The sequence below is a fragment of the Macaca mulatta genome, chromosome 14 (genome assembly GCF_049350105.2).
Source record: "Macaca mulatta isolate MMU2019108-1 chromosome 14, T2T-MMU8v2.0, whole genome shotgun sequence".
NCBI lineage: Eukaryota > Metazoa > Chordata > Mammalia > Primates > Cercopithecidae > Macaca > Macaca mulatta.
Window position 1 is genome coordinate 75,451,818 of NC_133419.1, and position 18,273 is coordinate 75,470,090.

The 18,273-nt window shown below is 40.5% G+C and overlaps 2 protein-coding genes across 5 annotated transcripts in view; one reads left to right on the plus strand and one right to left on the minus strand.

Moving 5' to 3' along the window:
- Positions 1 to 18,273, plus strand: part of SLCO2B1 (solute carrier organic anion transporter family member 2B1) — a 158,674-nt gene that overhangs the window by 13,573 nt on the left and 126,828 nt on the right. For 2 of the 4 annotated variants that reach the window (XM_077960375.1, XM_077960370.1), the window contains exon 2: positions 13,808 to 13,879. The exons of the other annotated variants lie outside the window; for them this stretch is intronic. The gene's annotated coding sequence lies outside the window, so the exon portion shown is untranslated. The remainder of the gene's footprint in view (positions 1 to 13,807; positions 13,880 to 18,273) is intronic. 4 annotated transcript variants of the gene reach the window in all.
- LOC694435 (olfactory receptor 2AT4-like) lies at positions 15,624 to 16,565 on the minus strand. Its single transcript, XM_015115279.3, has one exon. It carries the CDS (start codon positions 16,563 to 16,565, stop codon positions 15,624 to 15,626), a length of 942 nt encoding a protein of 313 aa, XP_014970765.3.

An 18,273-nucleotide genomic window follows, 5' to 3' on the forward strand; every position in this document is an offset into this window, starting at 1 on the left:
TAGTGCTTTCCTAAGAGAACAGGAATTTTTAAAAATTTTAATCATTTTCAAGTGTACAATATTGTGGCATTAAGTACATTCACATTGTTGTGTAATCATTACCACTATCCATCTCCAGAATTTTTACATTTTCCCAAACTGAAACCCTGCACCTATTAAATAACTTTTATTTTACTTAAGAGAAAAAAAAAAGAACTGAGGTGAAACTAAAGAAATCAACGAACTTCAGATAAATGTATCTTCAGCTCAAGAGATGTTAACTCGTTAAAGAAACATAAGGATTAAGAAATTAAAAGATTATGAAAACACTGAAGTTGGAGTCATTTTTTTAAATTTCTCATTTCAATTTTAGAAGAAACAGTCATGCATGTATAACGTTTCTGTCAATGATGGACCACATATACAATGATAATCCCATAAGAGTATAATGGAACTGAAAAAGAAATTTTTTTGGAGACAGGGTCTCACTATGTTCCTCAGACTCGAGTGCAGTGGAGGCATCAGAGCTCACTACAGCCTCAACCTTTCAGGCTCAAGCAATCCCCCCACCTCAGACTCCCAAGTAGTTAGGACTACAGGCACATGCCACCATACCTGGCGGATTTTTAAAAATTTTGTAGAGACTGCGTGTCACTATGTTGCTCGAGCTGGCCTCAAGTGATCCTTCTGCCTCAGCCTCCAAAAATGCTGGGATTACAGGCATAAGCCACTGCGCCTAGCCTGTAAAATTCTTATTACCTAATCCCAGCACTTTGGGAGGCTGAGGCGGGTGTATCACCTGAGGTCAGGAGCTCAAGACAAGCCTGGGCAACATGGTAAAAACCCGTCTCTACTAAAAATACAAAAATTAGCTGGGCGTGGTTGCACATGCCTATAATCCCAGCTACTCGAGAGGATGAGGCAGGAGAATCACTTGAGCCCAGGGCGGATGTTGCAGTGAGCCGAGATTGTGACATTGCACTCCAGCCTGGGTGACAGAGCAAGACTCCATCTGAAAAAAAAAAAATTCTTATTACCTAGTGACATCATAGCCCTCATGATGCAATGCATTACTCATGTGTTTGTGGTGACGCTGGTATAAACAAAGCTACTGTGCTGCCAATCATATAAGAGTATAGCACATACAATTATCTATATTATATAATACTTGATAATAATAAAGGACTATGTTACTGGTTTGTATATTTACTATCCTATGCTTTTTATCATTATTTTAGAACGTACTTCTACTTACTAAAAAAAGTTAACTATAAAACAGCCTCAGGCAGGTCCTTTGGGAGGTATTCCAGAAGAAGGACAGCTCAATGTATGTTATTGTCCCCTGAAGATCTTCCAGTGGGACAAGATGTGGAGGTGGAAAACAGTGATACTGATGATCCTGATCCCATGTAGGCCCAGGCTAATGTGTGTGTTTCTGTCTTAGTTTTGAGCAAAAACATTAAAGGTAAATAAATGTGTGTGTGTGTATATATATATATGTATATTTCTTGAGACAGAGTCTCATTTTGTCACCCAGGCTGGAGTGCAGTGGCGTGATCTCGGCTCACTGTAAGCTCTGCCTCCCGGGGACACACCATTCTCCTGCCTCGGCCTCCCAAGTAGCTGGGACTACAGGTGCCCGCAACCATGCCCAGCTAATTTTTTGTTTTAGTAGAGACAGGGTTTCACTGTGTTAGCCAGGATGGTCTCGATCTCCTGACCTTGTGATCCGCCCGCCTCAGCCTCCCAAAGTGCTGGGATTACAGGCATGAACCACCGTACCCAGCCAGTAAAAAATATTTTTTAATAGAAAAAAATTATACAACAATGATATAAAGATATTTTTGTACAACTGTACAGTATATTTGTGTTTTAAGCCAAGTGTTATTACAAAAGAGTCAAAAAGCTTCTAAACATTTAAAAGTTTATAAAGTTAAAAAGTTATAGTAAGCTAAGGTTAATTTATTATTGAAAAGGAAAATATTTTTAACAAATTTAATGTAGCCTAAGTATACAGTATTTGTAAACTCTACAGTAGTGTACTGTAATGTCCTAGGCCTTCACATTCACTCCCCACTCACTCACTGACTCACCCAGAGCAACTTCCAGTATCGCAAGCTCCATTCATGGTAAGTGGCCTATGCAGATGTAGCCTTTTCATCTTTTATATCATATTTTTACTGTACCTTTTCTGTTTAGATACATTTAGACAGACAAATAGTTACCATTGTGTTATAATTGCCTACAGTATTCAGTATAGTAACACGCTGTACAGGTTTGTAGCCTAGAAGCAACAGGCTATGCCATAGAGCCTAGCTGTGTAGTAGGTTATGCCATCCAGGTTTGTGTAAGCACACTATGACATTGCCTAATGATGTTGCCTAATGCATGTCTCAGAATATATCTCTGACTTTAAGTGATGCATGACTCTGTTAACTTTGTACACTTATTCTCACTTTCCTTTGATCCTCAGAAATGTTAGTTATATCATTCATTTTATTTGGTCAAGGTTTAAAACCTTGATTTCTACTGTGTAGTTATAATTCCCAAAGTTCTTTAGTCCTAGTTCTACATTTAAACAGATTTTGCAGTCCTCATAATCATTCATTTATCACTGCTTCTCTATTCCATAATGCTTTATTTTGACTTAACCATTGGTTTTCTGAATTTCTTTATGTAGTAGGTTTTTTAATGAAAAGCTCATAGGTGCTGTACTTTCTGAATTCCTGAGAATATTTGCCTGTTGCCTTTGGGCTTGAATGACTTCAGAGACATTGTTCCACAATGTTGTGACATTGAATAATGCTGAGGAGAAGACTTTTCCTTTTGAAGTGCTTGAAATATTTTATCTTTATCCTTGAAGTTTGATAACTTAATCAAGGTATGTGTAGGTATTGATCTTCCTGTACCAATTATTCTTGAAATAAGAATAGGTACCCTAGAGTGCTGCAGAATTAGTTCTTTATTTCAAGGAACTTTTCTGCTGTTTATCTTTGAATACACTTTCCATTGCATTCACTGGGATTTCTACTTCAAGGATACCAAATAATCTTCTGGTAAACAATTTTCTTTTTACTTTTTATCTTCCCTCCATTTAGGCATTGGGAAGAGGGAGAGCCTCTCTCTTTTTTGTAACCTGGAAGTCGTCAGTAAATTAATCCAAGAAACATCTCTATTAAATGAGTACATTTGTAAAACCAATCAACCAACATCCACTGATGACCTGCTATTCACCATACAATTCATTCGGTCACAAGATTTAGCCCCTGTTCTGTGCCAGACTCTGTGCTGAGTCCCAAGGACTGAGAAGACTTACACCTGGTTTATTAAGCTGTTCTTGCATTGCTATAAAGAAATACCCAAGACTGGGTAATTTGTAAGAGAAGAGGTTTAATTGGCTTAGGGTTCTGCAGTCTGTACAGGAAGCATGACACTGGCATCTGCTTCTGGGGAGGCCTTAGGAAGCTTACAATCATGGTGGAAGGTGAAGAGGGAGCAGGCATTGCACATGGCGGGAGCAGGAGCAAGGGAGGTAGGAGGTGCCACACACTTTTAAACAACCAGATGTCATGAGAACTCATTTACTATGGTAAGGACAGCACCACACCATAAGGGATCCACCCCCATGACCCAAACACCCCCACTAGGCTCCCTACCTCCAATATTGGGGATTACATCTCAACATGAGATTTGGACAGAGACAAATATCCAAACCATATCACCTGGTCTCCACCTCCAGGCCTTGCAGGGTAATGAGAGGACACAGGTACAATCAGAAGATGAAGCAGAATTGAGATGAGCAAGAGGCCCAAGAGCAAAGTAGGGGCTATACTCAAATAAGGCAGTTGATACAGATCTGAAGCATCAGATCTGTAGGGGAATACAAGATCATCAGTGGGAAAGAGAATGAGGAGTCAGTATCTTCAGAATACTAGAATCAGGTTGGGAGTACAGGATGGGTTGGGACGAAGGCCTCAGGATGGTGGTGGTGAATGAGGCAATAGTGCTGGCTGTGCGGCCATGGGGCAGAGAGACCACTTCACAGGTACTTAGACTAAATTGTAGGTCTGAGTCTCCTGAGCCCTTCCCTTGTCCTCTCTCCACAGCGCTCTTGGGAGTATTTCCTCCTCCTGAGCTTTTCTCCATCAGCTGCTTTTCCTAGCAGCCTTGTCCTTGCAGCTGGTTCAGATTTTGTCTCCAGGTTCATCCATCTAGGCAACTTGGAGGCACCTTTCTTATACTTTCCTGTGGGAGAATGTCTATGGTGCTTGTGGGTGGGAGAAGGAAACAAACAAAATAATTTTTCTTTGCACCCCACCTTCTAAAGATGATGTCAGAAGTAAAGTCCTGAGTAAAGAAGAGGCTGGAGTCTGGGAGAAAAAGGACAAAAACATTAAGGAGTCTTGAAATCACACTGACTTTTCAAGCTGTGCTCTGCAGCTGTTCTGGTCCCTGTGATCCTGTCCTGGGTAGGACTCACCCTGACCTATCCTTTCTCCAGGGACAAAGTAGCTGGACTGTTGGGAAGATACAACAACTGATGTCTCTGAACCCTGAAAAAGGACAGGCAGAGGAGAGCTCTGCTCTGTATTAGTCAAAACATTTTTGGTTGCACAGGGTAGAAGTTCAGCTCAAACTAGCTGTACCAGTCTAGCAAATAGCAGAAAACAACTCTGACTGGTTTAATCAACAGATAATTTTACCAAAGGATATTAGATATCTCACGAAATCTATATGGGATCAGAGATCTGGGTCATATGTCTGAGCTCTACTTGCAAGGGAGGTTGGAAAGCAAGTAAAGGCTTCTTCAGTGGCAGGAGAAGGTGGGAAACTCTTCAAACATAGGAAGCTTCTGGGCAGCCAAGATAATGACAACGTCCAACACACCAGCTTGAGTAAACACAAAATTCATTTGTTCACTTAACTGGGATGTCCACGGGGACTGTTTGGCTTCTAATGTGGCTGACCCAAGAATTCAACCAATCATTCTGTTTTGCTCCATCTCTCAAAGATATTTTCCCCATATTGGTTTCATTCTCAGGTAAGTCCTTTCCAGAGTCACATTATAACTTTCACAGGCCCTTGGTACTTTTGCTTTTTGGGTTCCTCCCTCCATACAACAATATTAAAAATTATATTTTTACAGTTGCATGGGTATAAAGTTGAATAAATCCAGGCTGAACTGTATTTCTTTTCTTCTGATTTTAAAAGAGCTAAAACATTTTCATGGGCTCCTGAAAGTATAGTGGGCCCGAGGCACTTTTCTGCTGTCCCTAATGAATAACTCAGCCCTGGCTCTTTTCCCTGGATGGAGGAGTTGGCCAGTAGCAAATCCTGACTAACAGAGCTTACTCCATCCTTGCAGCTCCTGATCCCAAGTGATGAAAGTGCACAATTGTCTCTCGTATGAAGTATTGGCTCATTTGTGGAAGAATTGCTGCGTTCAGGACATGGGAATTTTCTAGTTAGACCGGGTCGCATGCCCATGCTTGAGGTGGTGAACGTGGTGCTGTGTGGTCACCAGCCCCACTGGAATCACATGGAGTTGGCGGAACTGCAGTTCCTAAAAACAAGAGCTGCTGGGCACACAGGAAAGTAATAGGTATCCATTCCAGCACCACAGTGAAGATGTTGCAGGTGGAGAAGAGGTTCACATCATAAATGATCTGACCTTACCAGGAAGTGACTGAACCATTTGGCAGCTATGACCTTCATGTAGGTTTGCCCCTGAGTATCATCTTGGAAGGTGCCAAGCACTTCCTGGCAGGTGGGCTGGAAAGTTTATTTATTTGTTCAGGTACCACCAGTGAATAGGTATAAAATCATAGAGCTAAAGATCCCAAATTGTTAGACTCTTAGACTTAAAATTTTAAGAATTTGCAATCATTGACACTTAGATTCTAAAGATTTTAGCATATTAGTCTCCAAAAATCTAAAATATCTAAAATCATGAAATTTTAGATGTTTACATTCTTCCCCTTGGAATCTTTGTTTCTAAATTTTAAAACTTTACAATCTCAAACCATAGACCTCAAACCTGAGAACTTTAGAATCTTACACTCTAAGAATGGTTTTAACATAATAGAATATTAGGATATTTGAAGGAAAATCTTGAATCTCAGAATCTTGCCTTGGGGGTCATGTGTCTTCCAAATCAGAGAAGCTTGGGCTCAGACCCCTGGTCTGCTGACCCTAGACTCTCTGAGCTGTCAGGGACTTAAAGTCAGGAAAGAACCATATTTGGCAACTCAGACCTTTATAAGGAGGCACTGGGGTGGATGGTGAATTTACAGTCCCAGGGGTCAGTTTCTGTTCTGATTGTCCCATCTTGAACCTGATCTGATCCTTGCCCAGGTACCTCACAGTCTCCCTCAGAGCCTAGAGCCCGAATCTGCTGCACCCCCAACCCATGCCACCCCATCTTCTTAGGGCTGTTTCTTTTCTTTTTATGCCTAGGGTGCCCAAGCCTTCCCTGGTGACCACATGAATAGGATCCCAAACTGGGCAGATGAGCCTATTGGAGAGGACAATAGGTTCCTTCCCCAGACCTTTTCCTAGGGCTCTCTGAGCTTTCTGGGGGCTAGGACTCCTTCTCTGAATATTATGCCTCTGGAACCTAGAGGAGTCATCCAGTAAGATACAGAAATGCCAGTGGAATCTCACAAGGCTCTTGCAAGGTGCCATACAGCAAGTGTTGGCTTTGTCTAGGGTCTGATATTCAGTAGCACCCTAATGTTTCCTTCATACTACTCAGGTCTGATAGCCACCTCTCCATAAGGAGCATTAATTAAGCAGCTTAGGGACAGGAAATTTCCCTGAAACTAGGGATTATTCAAGACAATCTACTGAGAATAAAAGGTAACACAAAATAATATTTACTCCTTGATATGGTTTGGATCGTGTCCCTGCCCAAATCTCATGTCAAATTATAATCCCCAATGTTGAAAGTGGGGCCTGGTGGGAGGTGATTGGATCATGGGGGTGGAATTCTCATGAATGGTTTAGCACCATCCCCTTGGTGCTGTTCTCATCATAGTGGGTGAGTTCTTGTGAGATCTGGTTGTTAAAAGTGTGTGGCATCTCCCCCCTCACTCTCTCTCTTGCTCCTGCTCTGGCCATGTAAAGTGCCTGCTCCCCCTTGGCCTTCTGCAGTGATTGTAATTTTCCTGCAGCCTCCCAAGAAGCCAAGCGGATGCCAGTATCGTGCTTCCTATACAGCCTGTAGAACCATGAGCCAATTAAACCTCTTTTCTTTATAAATTACCCAACCTCAAGTATTTATAGCATTGCAAGAATGGACTTAATACACTCCTGAAGGTTTTTCTGATGGTCATTAATTTGTTTTAAGCAGAAGTCTTCATAATTATATCTATGCATTTATATTATAATACATATATATTTATTTATATTCTATGTATCAGAAAGATTTGAGATAGCTTTAGAAACTATAGACAAAGTTTTTAAAAAAGGAAAAAACATAACAAAAAATAATTTAGGAGGAGAGAGAAGAACAATTGATATTTTTAGGCACTTGAACAAGAGAGGTGCAAAAGATGAGGAAGCAGCTGAGTTCCTGTCAGCTAAGGCAAAAAAGAATCTAGCTGGATACGAAACATTTCATTACCCAGCAAAAAAAGGAAAATAGTTTGCTTTTATGTAAAACATTTTTCTTCCACTCTCTTTAAGGAGAAAGTTATTGGGCAACACTGAGTAATATTATGGGGATGACATTAAATTAATCAATTCTGCACAATAATATTAAAAGCTAATGCTTACTGAGTGCTTGCTATGTGCTTTCGTCTGTTAGAAATGCAAACCCAGCTGAGTGCAGTGGCTCACGCCTGTAATCCCAGCACTTTGGGAGGCCGAGGTGGATGGATCACCTGAGGTCAGGAGTTTGAGACCAGCCTGGCCAACATGGTGAAACCCTGTCTCTACTAAAAATACAAAAATTATTCAGGTGTGATGGCGTATGCCTATAATCCCAGCTACTTGGGAGGCTGAAGCAGGAGAATCACTTGAACCCAGGAGGCGGAGGTTGCAGAGAGCCGAGATCGCACCACTGCACTCCAGCCTGGGTGACACAGCAAGACTCCATCTCAAAAAACAAAACAAAAAAAGAAAAAAAGAAAAGAAATGCAAATCCTTCAGCACCACCCAAGATCTATGTGATTTAAAAAATCAGGTTAGAGCCCAGGCACCTGTGTTTTCATGAGCTGTCACTATGATTTCTATGCACACTAAAGTTTGAGAACCCCTGGTGTAGAGGATCAGGCACTGAAAGAAGGGGCACCCTGGAATTCTGTGTCGCCATGAATCACCCTCCATATCATCAAGCCTCTTGAGGAGAATGGACCTTTGACTTTGTTTTTACTCATTATTCTTGTAAGGCTAAGGGGAGGGGCACTTAATGAGCGAAGACAGCCTAATGGAAATGAAATGGACCTCAGCCAGGACACTGGGGCTGTAGCTCTAGTTTTTCTTTAATTTCTCTGGTCCTCTCTCTCTGGACATGAGTCTATCCATCCATGCAATGTAGAATCTGATGAAATGTTTGTTCAGAGAGAGGGAGGGAACTAATGGTGAGTGACACCATGGGCCATGGGCTGAACTAATTAAGCCACTCTGTGTCCCAGGCCCTCTGAGAGGTGCTGTGGATACAGAGATGAAAAAAGAGACCCAGTTTCCATCCTCACATGGCTTCATTCTTCTCATAAAAACACATATAAGTAACAACAAGGTAATTATAATTCAGTATGATAAGGGCAGTTGTTGGGAACCAATATACTAGCTAGAAACTGGTTTTCTTTCTCTAGCATAACAATTAGAAAAAAATTTTAATGTTTTTCATGATAGTAACATAAATAAAAAAGTTTATCCAACCAAAAATGACTACCAAGTTTGTTGGAAAAAATTAAAAACTTAAATGAAAGAAGATTCAAATAAACGGGGAGGTATATCAGATAAGTGGGAGGAGTAGCATAATGCAACCCCCTGAAAATTGTGCTGAATTTTTGAGAGAGTTTGCAAACTTACTGCAAAATTTATTTATTTATCTAGAGACAGAATTTTGCTCTTGTCACCCAGAGTGCAATGACACGATCTTGGCTCATTGAAAACTCTGCCTCCTGGGTTCAAGCAATTCTCCTGCTTCAGCCTCCCGAGTAGATGGGATTACAGGCACCTGCCACCATGCCTAGCTAATTTTTGTATTTTTAGTAGAGACAGGGTTTCACCATGTTAGCCAGGCTGGTCTCGAACTCCTGACCTCAGGTGATCCATCCTCCTTGGCCTCCCAAAGTGCTGGGATTACAGTCATGAGCCACCACACCTGGTCCAAAATTTAAATGAAAGAATAAAGACAAGCAAATAGCTAAGTCAATTTTTAAAAATACCAAAGGATTGAAGGGGCTTCCATTATCAGCTAGGATAAAAGACATACTTCAAAGCTACAATAATAAAATAGTATTGTTCTGGCATAACAATAGACAAAATAATAATAGAATATAATATCTCAGAGGTAGATGAGGTGTGTAGGAATTTGATATTGATAAAGATGGTACTATAAAACAATGAGGAAGGACAGATTGTTTTTTAAAAGATAGACTTTAGAAAAAAATGGCTTCTGGTATGAAGAAAAAGAAACGAATTTCTTCCTTACACTTAAACAGAGAGGAACTCCACATGATTTTAAGATATAAGTTTGAAAAATAAAACTGGGAAGCTAATGAAAAAACTGCTGGGAAATTCCTTTATGATACAAAAAGAAGACTAAAACTCCACAGGCCATAAAGTTTAAATGTGATAGATTTGACTACATCAAATTAGAGATTTCTGCTCAATGGAGGATAGACTACAAACTGGGAAAACATATTTGCAATTTAAAGTTGACACGGCATGAACATGTGGAAGTTCTGCAAAGCAATACAATAAGATAGAAGATCCAAAGAAATGAGCAAAATTTCTCAATAAGATTTGCAAACGGGGCATGCTAAGTGCTAACAAGTATTTAAAGAGTGTTTATATTTATTAGTAATCAGAAAGGTGTATATTAGGCAGAACGAAGTAGCTCTTTAGCCTGATAAGAATGGCAAAAATTAGAAAACTGGATAATAGCAAGTCTTGCTGAAGATGTGGAAAGATGGGAACTGTTTAGTTCGTTACTGCTGGGAGTGTAAATGGCACAGCCATTCTAGGAAACAATCTCAAAGTACAGTCAACTGTCATTATTTACAGTAGTTATGTTTTATAAAGTTGCCGCAAACACTGAATTAGTGAATACTGAATCATTTCTCTAGGGGAAATACAGGATTAGGTTTCTGCAAGCCTCTGGTTACAACATTTTTATCAATCAAACAATGCATAACCTGGTTTTACATATGTTTCTGTTTAAAGATATTGTATTTAACATGTATTATTGATTTGTTGACATTGAAGTCATGGCCAACAGCACTATAACTCAAGCCTGAACACAGCCTATCTAACACAAAATTTTTTTCCCACAAGCCTTCTTGCATTAGAAACACTAGACAGCACTTCAGCACCATGCTTGGAAACATTTTAAACAGTGATGTCACCAACAAAAAGAGCACAAAAATGTGAAAAACCTGGCTCTAAATAGCCCGCCGAAAGGACACTTATTTACAGAGCTGAACCACAAAGGCAGAACGTCATCATGTTCGATCTCAGCTAGGAACATGCTCATAGTGTGACTCAGATTTTTGGCCACTGTGTGCATGTTCAAGAATGACCCTGCAAGCTCTGTGAGTGTTGGGGTTAGCAAGCAGGCAAATTTGCAATCTTCAAACGATGAGGATGGACTGTATTTAGCTAAAGGTTATGCATACCCTATGACTAATGTATTTCACTCCTTGGTATATATTTCAGGAAAATGCTCCATGGGTCTGTAAAGGGACATCACAAGGACATTCATCAAGACATAAAGGTAGCAAAGAGTTAGAGGCAATTTAGGCGCCCTTCACTAAGAGAAAAGTAAAATGTGATCAAATCATACTATGGAATATTATGTATCAGTTGAAACTAATGAAACTAGATGTATAAATAACAACATAAATATATCTTTAAAAAGTAGAATGAGTAAAAAATGTAAGAAATAAATTGAGACATGAAACAATTCTTTTATTGTAAATTAAAATTACACATACATGCACAAAGCAGCACTATGCTTTGTGCTTATGTGGGAAGGAGATTGAAAGGGGAAAATAAGTAAAACAAGCAAGGGGCCTGCAGAAACTAATGAGTATGCCATGCTCTGAACTCTTTTCGCCTAAGGTCCAAAAAAAAGAAGTGCCGTCATGGTGGAATTATAAAGTGCTACAGGGCACCAGCTGGGTGTGGTGGTTCACACCTGCAATCCTAGCACTTTGCAGGGCTGAGGTGGGAGGGTTTCTTGAGACTAGGAGCTGGAGACCAGCCTGGTCAACATAGTGAGACTCTCTCTTTCTCTCGTTCATAGGGTGACTGGGAATTTTGGCCACTCTGTGCATATATATATATATATATATATATATATGTATGTATGTATTCACACACACAGACACACACACACACACACACACACATACACACACGTAAAGAATGACATCTACCTCACATTTCAGAATTAAGAGCCAGGACAGGCTTCTAATTCTCTAATTTCCTGGATGATTCCCTGGAGGAACCTGAATAAAATGTATGCAAGTGAGATGGACAAGGAGGAAAAGTGCTTCAGGAAGAGAGAAGAGTTTGCTAGAGTTTGAAGAGAGAATGAGAACTTGGTGTGTTTGAGAAACTGAAAAGAAATTCAGAATTGCCATGCAAGAGATAATGGCGAGACTTGAGGCCAAACAGATCGTTCAGGACTGGATCAGAGACAGTCTTTAAGTCACATGGAGGGTGGTAATATGACCAGATCTGTGTGTCAGAAAGCCTGCTCTGGCCACTTTATGTATGGGAACACGGACACGCAAGCAGAGAGATCCGTGAAGAGAATGCTGTGCTCATCCAGAAGAGATCAGATGGTGACATCTGCACCCGGGTCAAGGATGTGGGGATGGAGAGGAGCCAAGGTGCCTAGGGATACCTTCACAACCACCACCTCAGGTTCACAGGGGTGAAAAGACTCCACCAAGTGTATAGGGCTTCAAACTCCCTCCCTCTCACCCTTCTTTTTAAGACAAACTGCTCCACTGATTCTTTTTGTAGGTTATTTATTTATTTATTTATTTTAATCGATAAACAAAAACTGTATATATTGGCTGGGCTTGGTGGTTCACGCCTGTAATCCTAGTGCTTTGTGGAGCAGAGGCGGGCAGATCACTTGTGCCCAGGAGTTAGAGACCAGCCTGGGCAACATGGCAAAACCTCATCTCTTTTTATTAAAAAAAATTTTTTTTAAATTAAAACTCTATATATTTATGGTGTACAACATGATGTCTTGAAATATGAATACATTGCAGAATGGCTAAATCAAACTAAGTAACATGTATATGACCTTAAATATTTTTTGTAGTGAGAACACAAAATCTATTCTTTTTCAATTTTTAAGTATACAATACATTGTTATTAATTATAGTCATCATGTTGTACAATAGATCTCTTGAACTTATTCCTCCTGCTTAGCTGAAATTTTGTATCCTTTGATTGATATCTTCCCAATCCACCCAACCTCCCTCCCCCAGTCGCTTCCACCGATTAGGTGCCCCTGTTAAATCATATGATTGAACTCATGCATTTCCCTCTGGCCACAGCTAGTTTGGTCCAGAGCCAGCATCTGACAAAAAGCAGCCAACTCCCAGGCTATCCGTGACCTGTGATCTATGGCCTGGCTTGAAACTATTTAACTTTAAAAAATTATGGTACATATACATAACATAATATTTACCATTTAACCATCCTTAAGTGTAGAGCTCAATGGCATTAAATACATTTACAATGTTGTCCAACCATCACCACTATCCATTTCCAGAACCTTGTAGTCATCCCAAACAGAAACTCTGTATTTATAAAACAACAACTTCCCATTCTCCTCTCCCCTCAGCTCCTAGTAACCATTGTTCTACTATCTGTCCCTACGAATTTGATTATTCTAAGCACCTCATGTAAGTGAAATAATATAATAGTTATCCTTTTGTGTCTGGCTTATTTCCTTTAGCATAATGTCTTTAAGGTTCATCCATGTTGTAAAATGTATCAGAATTTCATTCCTTTTCAAGGTTGAATAATATTCCATTTAGTGTATATACCACATTTTGTTTTTCCATTCATCTGTCATTGGATATTTAGGTTGTTTCTGCCTCTTGATTATTGTGAATAATGCTGCTATGAACATAAGGATAAAAACATCTCTTCAGGACCCTGCTTTCAATTCTTTTGGATATCTAACCAGAAGTGGAATTACCGGGTCATGTGGTATTTATGTGTTTAATTTCTTGAGGAACTGCCATATTGTTTTCCATAGCAGCTGCACCATTTACATTCCTACTAATAATGCACAAGCGTTCCAATTTCTCCACATTCTTATCAACACTTATCATTTTCTGATTTATTTTATTAATAATTTTATTAAATATTTTATTAATTATCATTATAAATTATTATGTCATTATAATAATATAATATTAATATTATATAATATAACATATACTAATGTAATAAAGTTATTATATGATGCATTAATATAATAATAATAATTGATTATTATTTTATCAATAGTTATTATTGATCATCCATTATTATTTTATTAATAATAATTATTAATTATTATCAGATATGTGATTGGCAAATATTTTCTCCCATTCTGTGGATTGTCTTTTCACTCTCTTGATAGTGTCCTTTGATGTACAAAAATTGAGGCAATTTTTTCTTACTTGGGAAATACGGAGAGACTACCAATTAGCAGGTATAGCTACAAGTGAAAAACGTTGTTGTTGCTATGATTTCATGTCTACTCGGATAAATGTTTAGGAGAAACCACAGGAAAATATTGAGTGAGGGTAGAACTAGCCTGAGATTCCATATCACTACAATTAACTTAACATGTGATTAATTCTTTGTTCATCTAGAAGGGGAGCTGAAGATGAAAAGATGTCATGATCTGGGGACATAGCAAACCAAAGCCCTGACCTAAAACTGAAATTGGTACCAGAAGGGAGGTTCTGAACAGATAAACCCCAGACAGAACTTTGGTAGTAACACGGGAGTACTTTGGGAATTGTTTATTGGGTGGTAGTGGAGTCGACAGTAAAAAAATTTCCCCTCTACATCCTTAGGTTAAATTCTGATAGTGCATGGAACTCTAGGGCAAGGCGACTTATTAGGCTACCTCCTTTAGACCTTAAGGATGTGGTCCCACTGACATTTAGACATCAGTTTCAAGGAGCTGGAAATAAATGTCTTGCAAAATTAGTAATGTTTAGATAAAAGAACATGAATCCCAATCCCAGCTGCCCATGGTCAGTAAACAAGGAAACTCAGAGCCTTCATATCACCCTGTTTTGGGAAGCCCTTTCTGACCATAGCAGGATCTCTGAGATCACAGAAAGCTGAGTCCAGGAACAAATCATATCCTTTGTTGAATTGCACCCATTGAGGTCCCATTTACATTGGGTCTTATGCAATGGGAGAATGGTTAACAGTATTGCCTTGATTGACAAAAACTGGGACTCTAGAAATTGGAATGAGGCTATCTGTGAAGAGCCAACGATGAGGATATTTGTCACCTGGGTTCCCCCTTAACACTTTTCATTGCTCTACATGTCCCTCAATGGACAAACCTGACAGGTCTTCAAGAGGAAATTTGCCATAGGAGAAGGGAATAAGGAGACTGGGCTTGCTGCTTGGGGCAGGAAGAGGAATATCTAGGACCATACTTTGAGAAAGGGTGGTGGCCCCAGGAACAGCATACCTCTGATAAGGAGAAACTTCTCCACTCAGCCACCTGGTGTCTCCCACCATGGGGAAACTATGGTGTGCTGAGAATTAAAATAACTACTGCTTTTTACCCAAACAGGTGTGCTAAGGGACACTGCTTGCCTGAGCATAAGCTGCGTGAGGGGCATGCTCTGCTTCTAGGGCATCACGCAGGTCTAGATAGCAGAGGCAAATTTCCTGTGTGACTGGTTTTGAAAATCAGTGGTGGCAGTGAATTTTCAAGCACAAGGATTGAGATGTGAGCGGTTTCAGAGTTTTTCTATTGAGGGATATTTCTATCTAAGTTGCTATTTCACCAAAAAGGGCAAGAATAATTCATATCCAATAGCCAGCAATGCTAGGGATTTTCAGAAACATCGAAAGAAGAGATCCAAGGGAAAAGACAGAGTTTCTTGCTAATCAAATACTTGGAATCTCCAAGAATCAAAACTGTTTGAATTAATGGTAATGTGACCTCAATTATATTCACAGTCTTGTGAAATTTGGGGTTCACACCTTAAAATTAAATTTAAAAATCCTATTCTTTTTTTCTATGAATTAAGAAAAAAATTATTATTTGATTACAATGGAGGACTACCTAGGACTATATTTTGAGATTGAGTGTTCTGACTACTGGGCTTTCTAAATTTGCCATTTTTCCCCTCTATGTTATTGATGTTTATGAGAGAAGATGAAGTTATTTCTTTGAATCAGGGTTTCCTAGCATTCTTTGGCTACTGGGGACATGCAATCTTGGTGATGGCTGCTTTGACATCCTTGTTCCTCAGTGTGTAGATGAGAGGGTTGAGAACGGGTGTGAGAATGGCAAATACCACATTGCCCATGATGTGGAAGTCGAGGGGCAGGTCAGCCCTGTAGGCCACATAGGCTAAGGCAATGGATGAGTAGTAGGTGCCCACCACCAGGAGGTGGGAGCTGCAGGTGGAGAAGGCTTTGGAGCATCCTTCTTGGGAGTTGATGCGAAGCACCGAGGTCAAGATGTGGACATAGGAGAGAAGCACCAGGAGAAGGGGGAGGAAGGACACCACCATGGCGATGCAGAAGCCCATGAGGGTCTGGGGGGTAGTGTCAGAGCAGGAGGCCTGGACCACAGCCAAGTGGTCACAGAAGCAGTGGTAGATGTGGGCAATGCTGTCAAATGCCATCTGGGAGGTCCTTACTACTGCTGGGATGGGCAGGAGGAGGGCAGTGAGCCAGGCACTGGTTGCCAAGACAGCGTTGGTCTGTGGGGTCATGAGGACAGGGTAGTGCAGTGGGCGGCAGATAGCCACATAGCGGTCATAGGCCCTGACCACCAGGATGAAGGCTTCTGAGCAGGAGAAGCTGTGGAACAGGTACATGTGCAGGAAGCAGGCAGGGAAGCTGAGGAAGCGGTCCCCAAGCAAGAATAGGGACAGCATCTTGGGGACAGTTGTTGTGGTGACAAGAATGTCCAAGGTGGAGAGGTTGATTAGGAAGAAGTACATGGGCTTGTGGAGGCTGGGCTTTGCCACCACAGCCACCAGGATCAAGGCATTACCCATCAGGATGAGCATGTAGAGGAGGAAAAAGACAAAGAAAATAGGAAGGAAGAGGCATTTTGGCAGAGAGGGGATGCCCATAAGGTAGAAGATGGTTGAGGAGTCCCCTGATCCATTACAGGTGATTGTTTCCATGGTGGGTTAAAGCTGGATGCTCTGAAGTTGAGTACTGGGAACACCTGGGAACCAGGCCCATCTGGAAGCCAAAACAACCAGAGATTCTGTAAGGAGAATTACTAAATGATCACTGTATAATAAATAGATGATGGACTCGATCTTATCTCAAAATTCTTCATCCTATCCCAGAATTCTCTTTCCTTTTTAAATCAAGTATGGAAAAAGTACCTACAATATATAAATCATGTGTTATTTGCTGGATATATAGTAGACAACTTAGTGGGGCTGAAGAAAGACATTAAGCAATGAATCACATAATTATTTAATTGCAATTGTTTTAAGTGCTTTGGAAGAACTTCTAGTCTACTTTTCCATGTTCCATGTGATTATTTTGGGGATATCAGATCTCTTAAACCAGAACACCAAGTTCCTTTTTCTTTTGGCATTTGCTTTAAGTTTTTTTAAAATGGCATCTTTGTTACCACATCGAATAGGGAGGGCTGATGTCTCCCAGGTTTACTGCAACATGCTGTCTTTCCATCATAATTATTAACTAGGGAATGGCTCCTTTCTCTCTTGTTTGCTTGGTGCAGTGTTTCTGCTGTTTCCATCTAAGCTGAGTTCTCTGTATCCTGTCTCTGACTGTGGGGCTCTTTGTTATGTTACAGTGAAGGGAGTGACACTGGAATGCTCTTGGTAGGAAGAGTCATTCCAGACTGGGTTCCTGATAATGGCTTCTTCCACAGCTGGGCAACAACAGAGAATCCAAGACAGTCTCTGTAACTCCTTTGAGCTTCCCTCCCTGCTGGCTGCTGCAGTTCAGCTGTGCTCCTGTTTGACCACTGCATTCCCACCACCCAGCAGGCTTCTCTGCTTCTTTGCTAGTCAGAAAGTGTCATGGTAACCTGGGAAAACTTGGGAGACATGATTGATAGAAAAGAACCACCTGGAAATCTGTTTGTAGTAGCTGCTCCGAGTCAAAAGAACCCCTTTTGGAACCAGGAATGAGTGCTTCAACCCACAGACACGGGGATTTTGAGCTGAAGGAAAGTACTGATTCACCCTCTACTTTAGGCTTGTCTCTTGCGCTAAAGGACCCCCGGCACAAGTCTTTGTTGACGTTTGTATTACTGTCTCATTAATACCAATGATTCAGGAGCAGTTTCCACTATTTTTCCCAAGTCACTTCTAATTTCCCATTCCTCTAATGAAATATCTTTCATGGATAAAATCACTAACGTAAAAAATGGAAAAGATGTTTATTTTCAAGTCCAAATAATTTACCCCCCATAGTCCAGAGGCTGCTCACAGAAAGGCTAGGGGCTTTCCCGGGTGCCACAGACAGCTGGCTGCAGAGCCAGAAACACTGCCAGGACAGGGTTCTTTCTTCTATCCATGTTTCCTGAAGAATACAGAAGTCCAAGTTTCCAAGGGGAAGTCTTTTAAGACAAAGGTTTCTATTTCCCTTTTTTGTTTTCTAGTTGATAACATCAAACAAAACTAAATTTCAGATTTTCCTCTGGGTTTCTATACGGTAGGTACTAAATCACTGTCTAGCAATGCAAATGCTCCTTTAAAATAATGTCACAAGACCTGGCAAGAGTGAACTTGCTTTGTCCCAAGTTGAGAAGGTTATCCCTCAGTTAACCAGAACCCTGTCCCAACAGATTCAGTAGCTAGGTTTTCCTCATACCCAAAGCGGGCAACTGCACTTCCCTGGACATTG

Excerpts from the sequence above, each read along its gene's own strand:
- LOC694435 (XM_015115279.3), bottom strand. The coding sequence starts at position 16,565 with ATGGAAACAATCACCTGTAATGGATCAGGGGACTCCTCAACCATCTTC.